The sequence below is a fragment of the Lichenostomus cassidix genome, chromosome 1, assembly GCF_008360975.1.
Source record: "Lichenostomus cassidix isolate B80296 chromosome 1, HeHo_3.0, whole genome shotgun sequence".
NCBI classification, from domain to species: Eukaryota; Metazoa; Chordata; class Aves; order Passeriformes; family Meliphagidae; genus Lichenostomus; species Lichenostomus cassidix.
Window position 1 is genome coordinate 114,322,894 of NC_139479.1, and position 13,716 is coordinate 114,336,609.

Sequence of the window (13,716 nt, forward strand, 5' to 3'; positions counted from 1 at the left end):
GCCACGTGCTGTTGTATTGGGTTTTGATGCACAAACTGGTTCTGGCTGGTGATGGGAATACGTTGGAAATAATCCTTGTATCTCTAATTTACTGTGAGGTGCTTTTAGAGGGTTATGGAGGTTTATGAGACCTGTTGTGGGTTAAGACTCATGAAAAAATTAACTTCCTTCTTGGCTGCCAGCATTGGGTTAAAGTGAAAAGTGAACTGTTTTTGTGGCCACTGACTGAAAAACCCTATTGCAGGCAGCACGAACTGATCTGCTGGGTTTTGGATGAGTGGGTTGCTTAATTAAAACTGTAGAACAAACCTAATTGTTTCAGTGAAGTGCTTCTCATACCTCAGAGTACCTGATGTAATTACGAATGTGATTTACAGGTGAAGGGGTTAGAGAAAAATTATTCCTCCTCCTGGTGGGAGAACTGTCAGGCTCCCTTTCTAAAGCAAATGCAGGACATGGTTTTTTGAAACCTAAATCTAACAGAAAGTGGTCTAAAAACCTGTTTTGAGTAAATTATTTCCAACAGACCATACTCCAAAATACTTGTCTATGTGCATACACAGTTAATGATTAAATCTGCAAGGATAAAAGATAAAAGCAGCAGCAGCAAGAAATAAAATCAGGATAAGAAATTGCCAGGGAGAAAGTTCTTGCAGCAAAATATTATAAAATTAAAATCAATTACAAATTAAATCAGTCTGGAACTTAAGTGGCCGAGGATGGAGGGAAAGTGCCAAGAAGAGAAAGCTTTATGTACATATAAACACAAATTATTTTCTCCAAGATGCATTTTAGCTAATCCAAATAGTGTATTTTCTTGGTTTTCCAGTGTATTGGAGTTAAACCATCCCTTATCTTTTAATATTTAACACATGCCCTGTTTTACAACAGAACATGATGCCAATACCAAGTACTTGAGGATGAGCCTCAGAGGTTGGGAGGTTTTTACCAACTTACTGGTCTTGCAATGCAAGTTTTCTTCTGCATATTTTAAAGACAAGAAGCTATCCCTGAGTTGTTGGAATGGTGTGGAAACCACTTTTTGGGACTTCACTGTGTTGCCAGCAAAGTTATTTATAGTGTAGCATTGATTATTGTTTTAAGATAAGCCAGTAGTGAATTCAGAGAGCTTTTTTATTTCCACTTAGAAATGGATTTTTCTTTCAGCCCTGTTAGTCCTCACTCCTCTAAGACTGGGCTCAAGACCATTGATTAGACAAGAGATTTTTGCACACATAAAATCCTGGAGAAGAGCAGGAGCTAAGACCTTTTCTTTGGGAATGCAATTATAACTCCTTCCAGTGTGTGAAAACCAAACATTCCTGCATATTTAAGTGCAACTGATTGAGTTGGAATTACTGAGGGTTGGGTTGGGGAGTGGTATTTATGCAAAAAGTTATTTAGGCTGTAGGGAGGCTGTGGAGTTTGTTCTGGTGCCACATCTGAAGGTGAGCATGTGTGAGGATGACACAGAGAGTTTATTTTATTTTTATTTTATTTTTCTCTTGAAATGCTTGTTGTTTTAATGGAAGTTTTTATGCCTCTTCTATCCCATTTTGGCTTCCTGATTCACTCCTTTTTGTTTGCAAATCCACTCTTTTCCTCCTAGTCTGTCCTCATCGTTCCTGAAGGGGAAGACAACTTCACAAACACATTTGGATTATTTTTTTCTGATTTGGTCATCTTCCAGTTTCCTGTTTCTCCTTGGGGAATTTTATACCCTTGACAGATTGCTCAAGTTCCATCTGTTGCAGGATGAGCTGACTCAGGACCTTTTAGAGAGGATTTTTATTGGTAAAGGGGTTTTTCCAGGGTGTTTTGGGCATAGATGAGCTCATCTCACTGCCCTCTTCCTTGGACACCCTGAATCCAGGGAAATCTAAGCCCTGGGAGGAACTGAGGAGCTGTTTCCTGTGGATAACTGGATTTAACAAGCACAGGGATGTGGAAACAGGTGTAATTTGAAAGTACAGCAAAGGAATCGAGTGAAAATGTGCTCAGGATCAGGAAATATTGGAGAATCCCAAGATTTTTTGTCTTTTACAAGATGAATATAACCCTTAGATTGGCACATCCACAGCTCAGTGGGTTATTTCTGATCTTTTTCTCCCAGGGATAACAGCTATTTGTCCTTGTGATGTTTTCAGGGAGCAAACTCCTTGATAAAAGCTGGGGGAAAATTAGGAATTCCAGCAGAGTGCTGCTGTGCAGGTGATACATGGCAGATACAGATCAGTTCTGTAACTGATAACCAGAATGCACATTTTTATGTTAAAAATGGGAAACTTGGGGTTTGTTAAAGTTGTGGTGTTTTGGTTTTTGTTCGGGTTTTTTTGTGGTGGTTTTTTTTTGGGTTTTTTTTTTTTTGTTAGCTTGTTTTTAAGGAAATGTTAGAATAATGTTAGATTTTGAGTAATAATGGCCCTGGCACTGGCAAAGAAGTAAAATTGAGTGTAGTTAGTAACACACTGTGGAGTTTAGATCCAGAGGGATTCCATCCTTGTTCCAGCAGCATTGAACCACTTTGATGAAAGACAAGCCCTGAGAGCACAAGGTGCTCCTTCAAATTGAAGGTGGCACAATTCAAGCATCAGCTGTAGAGGAGACCAATGAAAAAATGGAAAATTTATATTGAAAATTGATAATTTGTGAAAATGAACCATTCTTAGAACTCCTTTGTACTCACTCAGCCAACTCAGGTAACCAAAGTAGAACTTCTGTGTTTTAAGCTTTGATTTCTGTAACAGCAGGGAGGAAAAAAGGAATTGAGCTTTCCATTTTTCCACTGCCTGTATCCCTTTATCTTTCAATGACTGCAGATGAAAATGTACTGTCTCCACTGATCTGTGCTGCAGAAACAAGGGAAAACCAAAGTTGAAGCTTGGCTTCTAGAATCCTTTCCAGCCTGGACCCTGAGGCTGGGATCCTTGGATTCATAGAATCACTAAGGTTGGAAAAGTCCTCCAAGCCCATCGAGTTCAACCATTCCCCAGCAAAGGCCACCACTGCCCCATGTCCCCAAGTGCCACATCCACAAGTCTTTTAAATCCCCCCAGGGATAGGGATTTCACCACTGCTCTGGGCAGCTGTGCCAGGGCTGGGCAGCCCTTTCCATGAGGGAATTTTGCCTGTATCCAGTCTAACCCTCCCCTGGCCCAGCCTGAGGCTGTTCCCTCTCCTGCTGTCCCTGTTCCCTGGAGCACAGCCTGACCCCCCAGCTGTCCCCTCCTGTCAGCAGTTGTGCAGACCCACAAGGTCCCCCTGAGCCTCCTTTGCTCCAGGCTCAGCTCCTTTCCAAGCTCCCTCAGCCTCTCCTGGTGCTCCTGACCCTTCCCAGCTCTGTTCCCTGCCCTGGACACTCTCCAGCCCCTCCATGTCCTTCTTGTCCTGAGGAGCCCAAAACTGGACACAGCACTGGAGGTGCCTCAGCAGTGCCAGCACAGGGTACTCCTTTTATTTTTCCTCTCTCAGACCAAAGACTCCAGTGTGGGTCTCCCCAGGCAGTTGAGTTGTCCTAGGGCTGATACAATCTTTCTTCAGGATGGTGGGAGGTTTCCCAGTTGCTCTCAGGTCTTTGGGCCTCCACAGCAATTAATCCTGTTCCCACTTAATTATAGGGTGATGCATTTTGTCTCATCATCAGCATATCTGCAGCTCTTCAGAGTGTTTGTACCACATTAGATCTGGTTAAGGCTCAGTGTGGTGGTGTTTACTTGGTTTGATCAGCTGAGAGGTGTAGGGCCATTTTTAATTGTACATGGAGGGCTGATTTCTCCCTCTCCTTGTATTGGGCTGTGGATAGTTATTGCTGTGTTGTGTCACAGTGGGAACAAAGCAAATTCCATCTGCTTCAGGAAAATTAATGAAATGGAATCGCATAATCACTATAATCACAGAATAATTTGGGTTGGAAGGGACCTTCAGGATCATTTAGTCCCAACCCCTGCCATGGACAGGGACATCTTCCACTATCCCAGGTTGCTCCAAGCCCTGTCCAACCTGGCCTTGGACACTTCCAGGAAATAAGTCTCCTAATCCAAAGCAAAGGTGAATTTGTAAAATGCCATTTGCTGCCATCTCTGGTTGAGCTCAGGAGGCAAAGGCTGGGCGAGCAGTGCAGGTGACCAGGTGCCTTCTCTGCAGGACGTGTGTAGGAGTTGTTGGTCTTTCCAGGTCGGCAGATTGAGGACTGGCATGGAAAGTGCCAGTGACATCCACAGAGCAGGAATTTCAAACTCCCTTGGTGAAAAGCATTTTTGTGAGGGGGAGTGACTTTTACGTGGCAGATGGTGCCAGGACAAGGGGAATGGCTTTCCCACTGCCAGAGGGCAGGGATAGATGGGATATTGGGAAGGAATTGTTCCCTGGGAGGGTGGGGAGGTCCTGGCACAGGGTGCCCAGAGAAGCTGTGGCTGCCCCTGGATCCCTGGCAGTGTGCAAGGCCAGGCTGGACAGGGCTTGGAGCAACCTGGGGTAGTGGAAAGTGATGGGCTTTGGGGTGTTTTTAGTTCAGCCTCTGAACTAGTTCAATCTCTGCCTAACTCTGCCTAAATCTAAAACTGAATGTTTCGGCTCTGCAATGTCCATAACATTTTTCACTGTATGAAGAGCCAGTGTTCATCCCCAGGACCACAGAGAAATGTGTTAATAAAGGTTTGCATTCATTTATTTGATATATTCTTATTTATTCACTTACAGAATTTGGGTGATTTCCATTCAGCTCCGTTCTCAGCAGCCTGGGAACCACGTCTTAAACCCCTACAAATTCAACACTTGGGGATCTTTAATGTATGATGTGCTTGGGAAAAATCCATGTGCCAGTTGGGCTGGAGCTGTGCAGGTGGACTCTTCTCCATGAGTAGCTTCCCCTCTGTTTCCTTAACCTTGGATTTCCCTTGGTGTTATCTGTGCCAGTGCCTCATTTCCTGCTTGCTTCACCCCAGCAGCCTCGTTGGATTTCTCTCCATGCAGATTATTTAGCATATAAATTAGCTTCTGGGAGAGCTGTAGAGACCTCTCGCCCGTGCTCCCACTTAAGAAAAACCCACTCAGTGTTGTGTTGGAAAATGTCATTTATGACCTAATTCCCCACCTGGTGAAGAAAAAGGATCCAGATTTTAGGTGAGTTGTGTTGGACAGGATTTATCTGTTTGTTTGGGATGGTTTTGCCACAGCTGCCTTTCCAGCCCAAACCCCAGCAGGGCAATGAAAGTTGAATTTTTTGGTTTATTTCCTCATAAACCTCCTACTTTAACAGCAGTGGGCTGGGATTGAAAACTGAATTGCATGGAATAAGACTCACTCTGGGTTTTGAGAAGTTTAGGGCATTCCAGGACTTGATTATAAATAAAATTGATTTAATAGTCACGTATACTTGTTGCTGTATAATAATTCCGGTGGCCCAAAATTTAATTTCTCATTAAGACAGTTACTTCATTTTCATACCTTTTTCAATTAAAAAGCCTAGAATTTCAATAAAAATGTTTCTAAATGAGGACAGAAATAAAGATAATGGCTTTCCAGAATGTTTTACCAAAATCTTTCCGCATTGATTTCTTCCTGGCTAAAACAGTTTGCCAAATGAGAGTGTCCAACCACTTGGAGACATGGGATAGTGGTGGCCTTGGCAGTGCTAGGGAAATGGTTGGACTCCATGATCTTAGAGGGATTTTCCACCCTAAATTATTCCAGGATTCTATGATTTTGTTCCTGCCACTAAAAAAAATGTTGTAGTGGAATAAAATATTTCTCACAAAAGATGGTTTAGGTCCCCTCATAATCTTAATTTAATCTGATTTTAGTGTCTGATCAAGTTGCTAAGTGCAACATTTGTGTAAAAGAGAGAATTCTGAATTCTTCAGGAGAAAAAAAAGCTGGGCAAGGCATTGGCTTTGTTCTGCATCCTGAGAAAACATGGCAGATAATGCAGCTCTGCTTTCAGGAAAATCCATGTAAAACTGGTTTTAACAGTCCTAAACCAGAATATTGAAGGGGTCACCCTGGATCATCTTTGCTGCACTTGTTTGGCTTTTACCCCAACACCTTTATAAATGGCTTTGAAGGACTTGGTGTTTGTGGGATATAAAGGGACTCCTTTCTGGCCCTTTTCCTCCTGGGAACAGGGAACAGCTCTGTAATGTTCCTGCTGGGTTTCATTTCCATGCCTTGCAGAGCTGTTGTGTATCTTCATCTTGAGTAAGCTGTGGGTCCAAAGCCTTGGCTTAATTAAGACTGGAACAGTAAATAAACAAAACTATTCCATCTCCCATGTGGAGCAACGTCAGGTATGTGAGGCATAGATAACAGTGTTTATGTTTTGAAAAACTTGGGTGGTTTTGCCTTTCATCTTCTTAGAGCCTCCCAGCAGAAAGAACAGCTCAGAGAAGCAGGAACCCCCCAGAAGAGTTTGTACATTTTGTGGGTGGCTGATGGTTTTTTAATCAGTGTCCAAATATCCCAGTGCTGAGCCATTAACCAGCAGTTGGTGACTGGTAACTGCAAACAGCAGTTCCACTGTTGCACAGGAAAATGTTTGTCCTGCAGTGAGGCTTCATAACAATGAGATTTGGGCAGCACCCAGATTTCAGACCCAGCGCTGGATTCCAGCATTCCTGGGCTTTGGAAGCTCAGCTGCCTTCCTGGAGATGCTCAGTGTTGCTGGGAATGCCAGTGGTCACTGGATTGAGGATATTTTCAAGTCTGTGGGTGTCTGTCAGTGGAGGTCACTCGGTCAGGGGGCACAGCACGAATGTCCCCTGCGGACCATCTGGTGGGAGAGAGGAAAAACCCGTGTTTAAAGCTTTATTTAGTTTTAAAGGTGATGATCTTTTCAAGGGAGCAAGGCTTTCAGAATGTGACATGATGTGGTGCTGGTGAAATCACCGGTATTTCCCTGTTTCCTTCTTACTTAACATTTAGTTCTGGCATGATGAAAGCATCAAACCCCAGCTAATTTAGATGTAGTGATATTTGAATGAAATGTTTGTAGCTTTATGGAATCATTGAGGTTGGAAAAGCCCTCCAAGATCATCAAGTCCAACCCAGCAGTGCCAAGGCCACCACTAAAGCTTAAATGTGTAGCAGTTCCCGTGTGAGAAGCAGAATGAAGTTATAATCCTGAGTGGTATTTTATTTTTCCTATAGGTAGGAAGCTGTTAATTCTGGTCTACCAGCATAATTATTTCGGTAAAAACATAATCTCAGCTTGTAAATAGCTTTCAAGTGCAGGCCTGACCTAATGCTCTTGTACTTTTATGGCTTGTCTGCAGTGGAATGAAACTCAAAACATTTGTGGTTTGGAACAAACATTTGTTGACTGTTAAGGCTCCTGGGTGTAAATAGGGAGGGGGAACTCCGTTGGAGTTGCTGGGTACGTTGAATTAAAACCTCTTGTTGAGTACACTCAAGGACTTTGGAGCAGCTTGTTTATTTTAGCTCACAATTTGTACAAACAAACTACAGCAGAGAGAGGACTAACATCAACTGCAGATGTTTGTAGCAGCCTGGACCAGTGTTTATTGCTGTACATAACTCAGCCTAATTGGAAGTTGCATAACGAGGTAAACAGCAGAACAACTGGGCTGAGCAATTCCTTGGTTGAGGCAATGGGAAAGTCCTCATAAATTGGTGTCAGGATATAAAGACAAACTAGGGGAAAGCTTCTTCACAAGTATATGTATGTTTGAAATTACATAAATTTATATATTCAAGGCCAGGTTGGACAGGGCTTGGAGCAACCTGGGATAGTGGGAGGTGCCCTTCCTCGTGGCAGGGGGTAGGACTGGATGGACTTTTAAGGTCTTTCCAACCCAAACCGTTCTGGGATTCTGTGAATTAGTTGCCATTGACAAGGCTGTTCTCCCTTCCCATGTCTGCCCTGTGCAGCTGCAAGGTTGAAGTGTGTTTGTTCAAAGTCTTGAATGCTTAGGAGCAGCAGAGAGGGGATGCACATTATTGTATTTTGAGGTTTCCTCTTTTTCTCAGCTTTGGGAACACTATTTACAGACCTGTTAATCATTCACCTGGAAACCCCTTGCAAGGGAAGGTTTCCCTTGAAGTGGAAACTTCCCTTAACTCAGTGGCTTTGGCTTTTCCCGTGGGAAACACCTCTCAGAGTTGTCCCATTCTCCTTTGTCCATCCCTGATTGTGGGGGAGAGAGTGTGCATGCAGCTGTAACCACATGAAGATACATTTGGCATCCTAAATTCTTGTCTTACAACCCACCTACTCTTTAAAAATCACATTTCTTCTAAGCAGAATTTAAAATTATGCTCTCAACAGTGACAGGTTTAAAGTCACTTTCACAAATAAAGTGAAAAGGGAGACACGTTTAGGGGTTCAGCTTAATAAAGTTACAGTCATTTCTTTTCTGGTTTATTTTCTTAGTAGAAAGATATTCTCTGATTCTGTAAGTGTAGCAGCATGGCAAAAATTAGAAAAATAGCAGTATCTCTTCAGCTGAACACAAAACCTTGTACAGAATAAGGATTTGTGTAAGAGATAAAAACCTGCATGGCACCAATTGGCGTTTTAATTCACTGTACACTTATTCTTCATAGTCTGTTGTGCTCCAGCCCCTACTGGAAAGGGAATTTCCCTCTAATTTTTGCCTGGATCCATCTGCTTTTGCTGGTCTTGCTTGGATTCCCAGTGCTGCTGAGAGCTTGGTGTGTCAGGGATGCTGCAGTGAGGTGCTTCTGATGCCTGTGGGAAGGGTTGGAAGGGAGAGAAAGGAGATGAAACTTTGCTTCTTGCACAGTAACATGGTAAAAATGACCAATGCTGTGAAAGGCAATGCAGGAAAAATTCCAGGGTGGTTCAGTGGGTTTCTGTTGTTGCCTCCATCAGTGACTCACTGAAGGATTTTTGGGAAATCACTTGGTTTTGGTTCCTCTGCTGAGCAAGTGCAGCAGGAGGGTGTTGAGAGGGCTGGACTGGACATAAATATTCTCGATTTTATTCCCAGGTTTGCCCTTCACTTCTTGATGCAAATCTGCTTTGCTTGAAATCCTGAATTTCTTCATCTGCTCTTCCCATCCCTCCTGTTTAGACTGTGAACTGATTTGGATTGGGATGGTGGTTTGCCATGAATCTGTTAAATCCTTGGCTCCATCGGCCAGCGAGTGTGCCAGGATGCTGATGTGAACCCAGCTGTCAGAAAACCTCTATTTTCATGCTGGAGACAAAAATCCTGAAACTGTTTGTTGGAGTGCGATACTTACTTAATTTTGGGATTATTAACATACTCTGCTTCCGTAACAAATGAGTTTCCTGTGATCTCTGGCACGTGCTGGTGGAAAAGAGCCCCTTTTGGGCATTGGTGGGTTGGTGTGTGTGTTTGGAATGGGATTTATTTCTGTTTCACGTCCAGTGTAGTCACCACCTGGAATGTGGTGGAATATCCACCACTGTGGATATTCCTAATTTTAAAAATCCTGGGAAGCACTGGGTTGTTGCATTTTCAAGCTACACTGAACCACTCAAGTGTATGAGTAGAGAGTGAGGTGTTATTTTAAAAACACCAACTGGAGAGACTGCCTGGGCCTCCAGAAAACCATTCCCTGTGCCTTGGCTCCCACCACATTCCTCCAGGCAAGGAAATGAGGAACGAGACTCATTTCCACAGGCAGCAGCTTTGGGAGCCACTGGGGTCATTCCTGGATCAGAAAACCCCTTGGGCCGAGGGGGAGCACCGCGGGAGTTGTGCCCTGTGTGTGTTTGTGTCCCCAGATGGCGGGAGTTGTGCCCTGTGTGTGTTTGTGTCCCCAGATGGCGGGAGTTGTGCCCTGTGTGTGTTTGTGTCCCCAGATGGCGGGAGTTGTGACCTGTGTGTGTTTGTGTCCCCAGATGGCGGGAGTTGTGCCCTGTGTGTGTGTCCCCAGATGGCGGGAGTTGTGCCCTGTGTGTGTTTGTGTCCCCAGATGGCGGGAGTTGTGCCCTGTGTGTGTTTGTGTCCCCAGATGGCGGGAGCTGTGACCTGTGTGTGTTTGTGTCCCCAGATCGTGAAGCTGAAGGCGGAGGCGCGGCTGGAGCTGCTGAAGCAGATCGGGGTGTCTGTGGACACCTGGCTGAAGAGCGCCATGAACCAGGTGATGGAGGAGCTGGAGAACGAGCGCTGGGCCAACCTGCCCTCCGTCACCAACAACGGCTCCTCGCACCTGGTACGGATTGCACGGGGTAACCTCTCCCCAGGGGCTGCTCCTGACCTGCTGTTGGATTACAAATGATCCAGGGAATGCCGTGGAGATGCTCCAGGGCTGGAGCACCTCTGCTCTGGAGCCAGGCTGGGAGAGCTGGGGGTGTTCACCTGAAGAGGGTGGGGAGGCCCTGGCACAGGGTGCCCAGAGAAGCTGTGGCTGCCCCTGGATCCCTGGAAGTGTCCAAGGCCAGGCTGGACAGGGCTTGGGGTAGCCTGGGATAGTGGAAGGTGTCCCTGCCCATGGCAGGGGTGGCACTGGGTGATATTGAAGGTCCCTTCCAACCCAGACTTTCCTATAAAACAAAATTGATAATGTGTGGTTGGTTGTTGACCAAGTGGGGAAATCTTACGATTTTACCTGGCTGAATTTACTGCAAAGAAAAAAAAATTGTACTCTCCCATCTCCCTCCCCCAAAAAGGATTTTTAGCTTTTTTTGCTAAGCTTACTTTAAAATTATTTTTCTGACCTTGGGTAAGTGCTATAGGATTTATTTGCCATTTCCTGAGAAGGAAATGTCTGTGTGTTTCTTTAAAGTTTCATTAATAGTTTAGGTTGTTATCTTGAGATCACTGAATTAGAGGATTTATTCTTCCAAATGAAGTCTTTATTCTTCCTTAGAAAACTAAGTTCTACATCATCCCTTAAAGAGTCATTTATGTAGAGATTGTGGATAAAGTCATCAGGAGACCAAAGCCTGTTTTCCAAATTGATTCGGATGTTTTGAGGTGAAAATTTAATTCATCAAAAAATCAGTGTGTGGCTTTTGAAAACAGACTTTCCATTCCTGTGACCAGGGTTAGATGTTTTCCCTCAAAGATTTTTCATGGATTTTTTAAGATAGAGTAAACAGTGCTGGGGAATGGTTGGACTCAGAGACCTTGGTAGGTTTTCCCAGCCTCAATGGTGCTGTGATTCCAAGCTAACTCTTCGGAAAATTTTATCCAATATACCCAAAACTGATATAAAAAGCGACTTTGATCAGTGGAAGGTTGGTAATGATTTTTTAATTGAGTTGTACATAACACTAATTGCATTTCTAAAGTCTATGCAGTTGTTTAGCTTGGGAGACAGCACGTTTTTATGTAATTCAAGGAAATATTAAAAGCAAACTCCCATTTGCCTCCCCTCTTCCCCAGGAAGAATGAAATATTTCAAAATAATAGTGATGGCTGAATCAAAGAAGCCCTGTTCAGAGAAGAGGAACTGCTAAAAGAGCTTTTGGTGCCTGGGGTTTTTTGCTCACTCCCATGTTTCTTCGTGCTTTTCCCATGTTTTTTCCCCATGTTTTCTCCTTTTTTTTTTTTTTTTTAAATATGTTTTCTTGGTAGTGGTAGCAAATCCTTAGAGGGAGAGGGTTTTTTTGAAGGTACAGATACTTCCCTCTGTGGCAACTTTAGTTTTGAGAACAGAGCACTGAATGGAGTCACAGCAAATACTTCCCAAATCCCCTCCTTGCTTCCTTTGGGCTATTGGGATATTCTCAGATGTCACACCCAGCTCATGGTGATGATTTGCAGTGAAGGTTGTTGCAGGTTTTATTCCCATCATTAATGTAATTCGGAGTTGAAGTTGGAGTGTGCAGATCTAGTGTCAGCCTTCAAAGGAATTCTGTGCTGGGTTTCACTTCAGATCCTCTCTGGTCACAATAGGTGAGGATTTGTTTCATAGCTGTGTTAAACAGTGTTTTATTCCAGTTTTTCTTGTACTCCACCTCCTTTAACTTCCCTCTGTGCCTCTTGGGTTGCTCCCAAGCCCTGATTCCCAGTCTCCCCAGACATGGCACAATTGGAACCCCCTGTGCTGGTCCCAGGCAATGCCACAGCCTGGGAGGTTCAGCTCTGACTCTCATTTTCCCCTTTGACACTTACGTAGGCTCCTGTATTTAAAAAAGGCTCTGTTGACTTTGGCAGGCCAGGCAGGGACAGCCTAGAGATGGAATTCTTGGAGCTGGGACCAAAATTATGCCAAAAGTTAGAGGAGTTACTGCAGTTTGTAACAAGCAGCACTTTCATTTCAGCCCGGAGGAGTGGGCAGTGTTTAACAGAGCTGGGAAGGGTCAGGAGCACCAGGAGAGGCTGAGGGAGCTGGGAAAGGAGCTCAGCGTGGAGCAAAGGAGGCTCAGGGGGACCTTGTGGCTCTGCACAACTGCTGACAGGAGGGGACAGCCAGGGGGTCAGGCTGTGATCCCAGGGAACAGGGACAGGACTCTTCTTTTTATATATAGATACATTTCCATAGCTTTTTTCATGTATATAACCCACTTTTCTCACCACCTCCCCTGCGTTTCTTCCTGTGTTTGCTGCCTGTCCCACACCTTCAGTGTCATTCTGTCCCATGCATGTATTCCTTGCTGCTGTCAGCTTTCATCCCAGGCTCTGCAGAAGGATGAGCTTTATCAAGCCAACCTCTCACTTTCCTGTTTTCCCTCTCCATGCCTGCTTCCCAAGTGATTCCAGCCGGGGAGTTCAGAGCAGCCCACGCGCTGAAAATGAAGGCGTGTTTTTCCTCCTCGTGTTAGAAAACCAGGAGCAGATGTTGCCCAGACTTTCTAGACATGATTTGCTGATTTCCATGATGTCCCAGCTGGATCTCAGCCCTGGCTGCTGGGACCATGCACAGCAAAAGGCAGAAACAGGAGGGGAAACCTCAAATCTGCCACAATTTAGTTGGTTGCTCATCTCTCAAAACATTACCCAGGTGTAGGACGATTTTTTGATTATCCCAACATCCATGAACACTCAGAAGAAGAGATGGAAGCAAACCGCTCTTCAGTGCGAATTAGTGGGCAAAAAAAAATCACCAGAATTGCAAGGAAACAGCATAAAAATTAATTAAGTCAGAACATGATGGAACTTTGTGCTCTTCTACTAGAGGCCTAGAAGAGCAAAGCTGTCAGTGACCTGGTTTAGGGAAGCTGCACAGTGACTCTGTAGGCTCAGCTTAACTTCTGTTGATTTATCAGCCTCTCTGTTTCCACAGGGAGCACCAAATTCACTCCCAAATTAACAGGAATAAACATAGGGAAGATGGAACTACATAACAGTGTTGCCTTTAATTCAAAGATCTGTTTTCTCAGAATAATTCATCATTTTCACATGAGATAAAGTGTTTATCCAAAATGTAACTTAGGCATGACGCCAAAGCACAGCTCATGGCAGAGTTGCCCAAACTTGTATTTTTCCAGCATATTGACTTCAGGTTTTATTTAAGCTTTTATAGCAAGTTTTTACAAATCTTTCTTTCTTTAAGTATTTTTCGTGATAAACTGTAGTAAATCTGTTGTGCATAAAATACCAGCTAGAAGGTTGATTTGGGGGTTTATTTTTTTCAACTTTAAATATTTCCACTGTGGACTTATTTTACAACTCCTGATCACAGGTACATTCATCTTTTAGTAGCATAAATTCTCTTTTTTCCATTAAACTGTTTGTTGTGCCTTTGAAATGGCATCTCCAAAGTATTTTAGTCCCAGCCTACTTGAAAAATGGATTTTATAACTGCCCAGCAGTTGAATTG

General features: G+C 43.9%; 1 protein-coding gene across 4 annotated transcripts in view; it reads left to right on the plus strand.

Annotated features, from left to right (window-relative positions):
* Positions 1 to 13,716, plus strand: part of FCHSD2 (FCH and double SH3 domains 2) — a 120,309-nt gene that overhangs the window by 100,250 nt on the left and 6,343 nt on the right. For all 4 annotated transcript variants that reach the window (XM_085078044.1, XM_085078049.1, XM_085078026.1 and 1 more), the window contains one exon: positions 10,000 to 10,161. In XM_085078044.1, the coding sequence (XP_084934170.1) occupies positions 10,000 to 10,161 (162 nt within the window). The remainder of the gene's footprint in view (positions 1 to 9,999; positions 10,162 to 13,716) is intronic.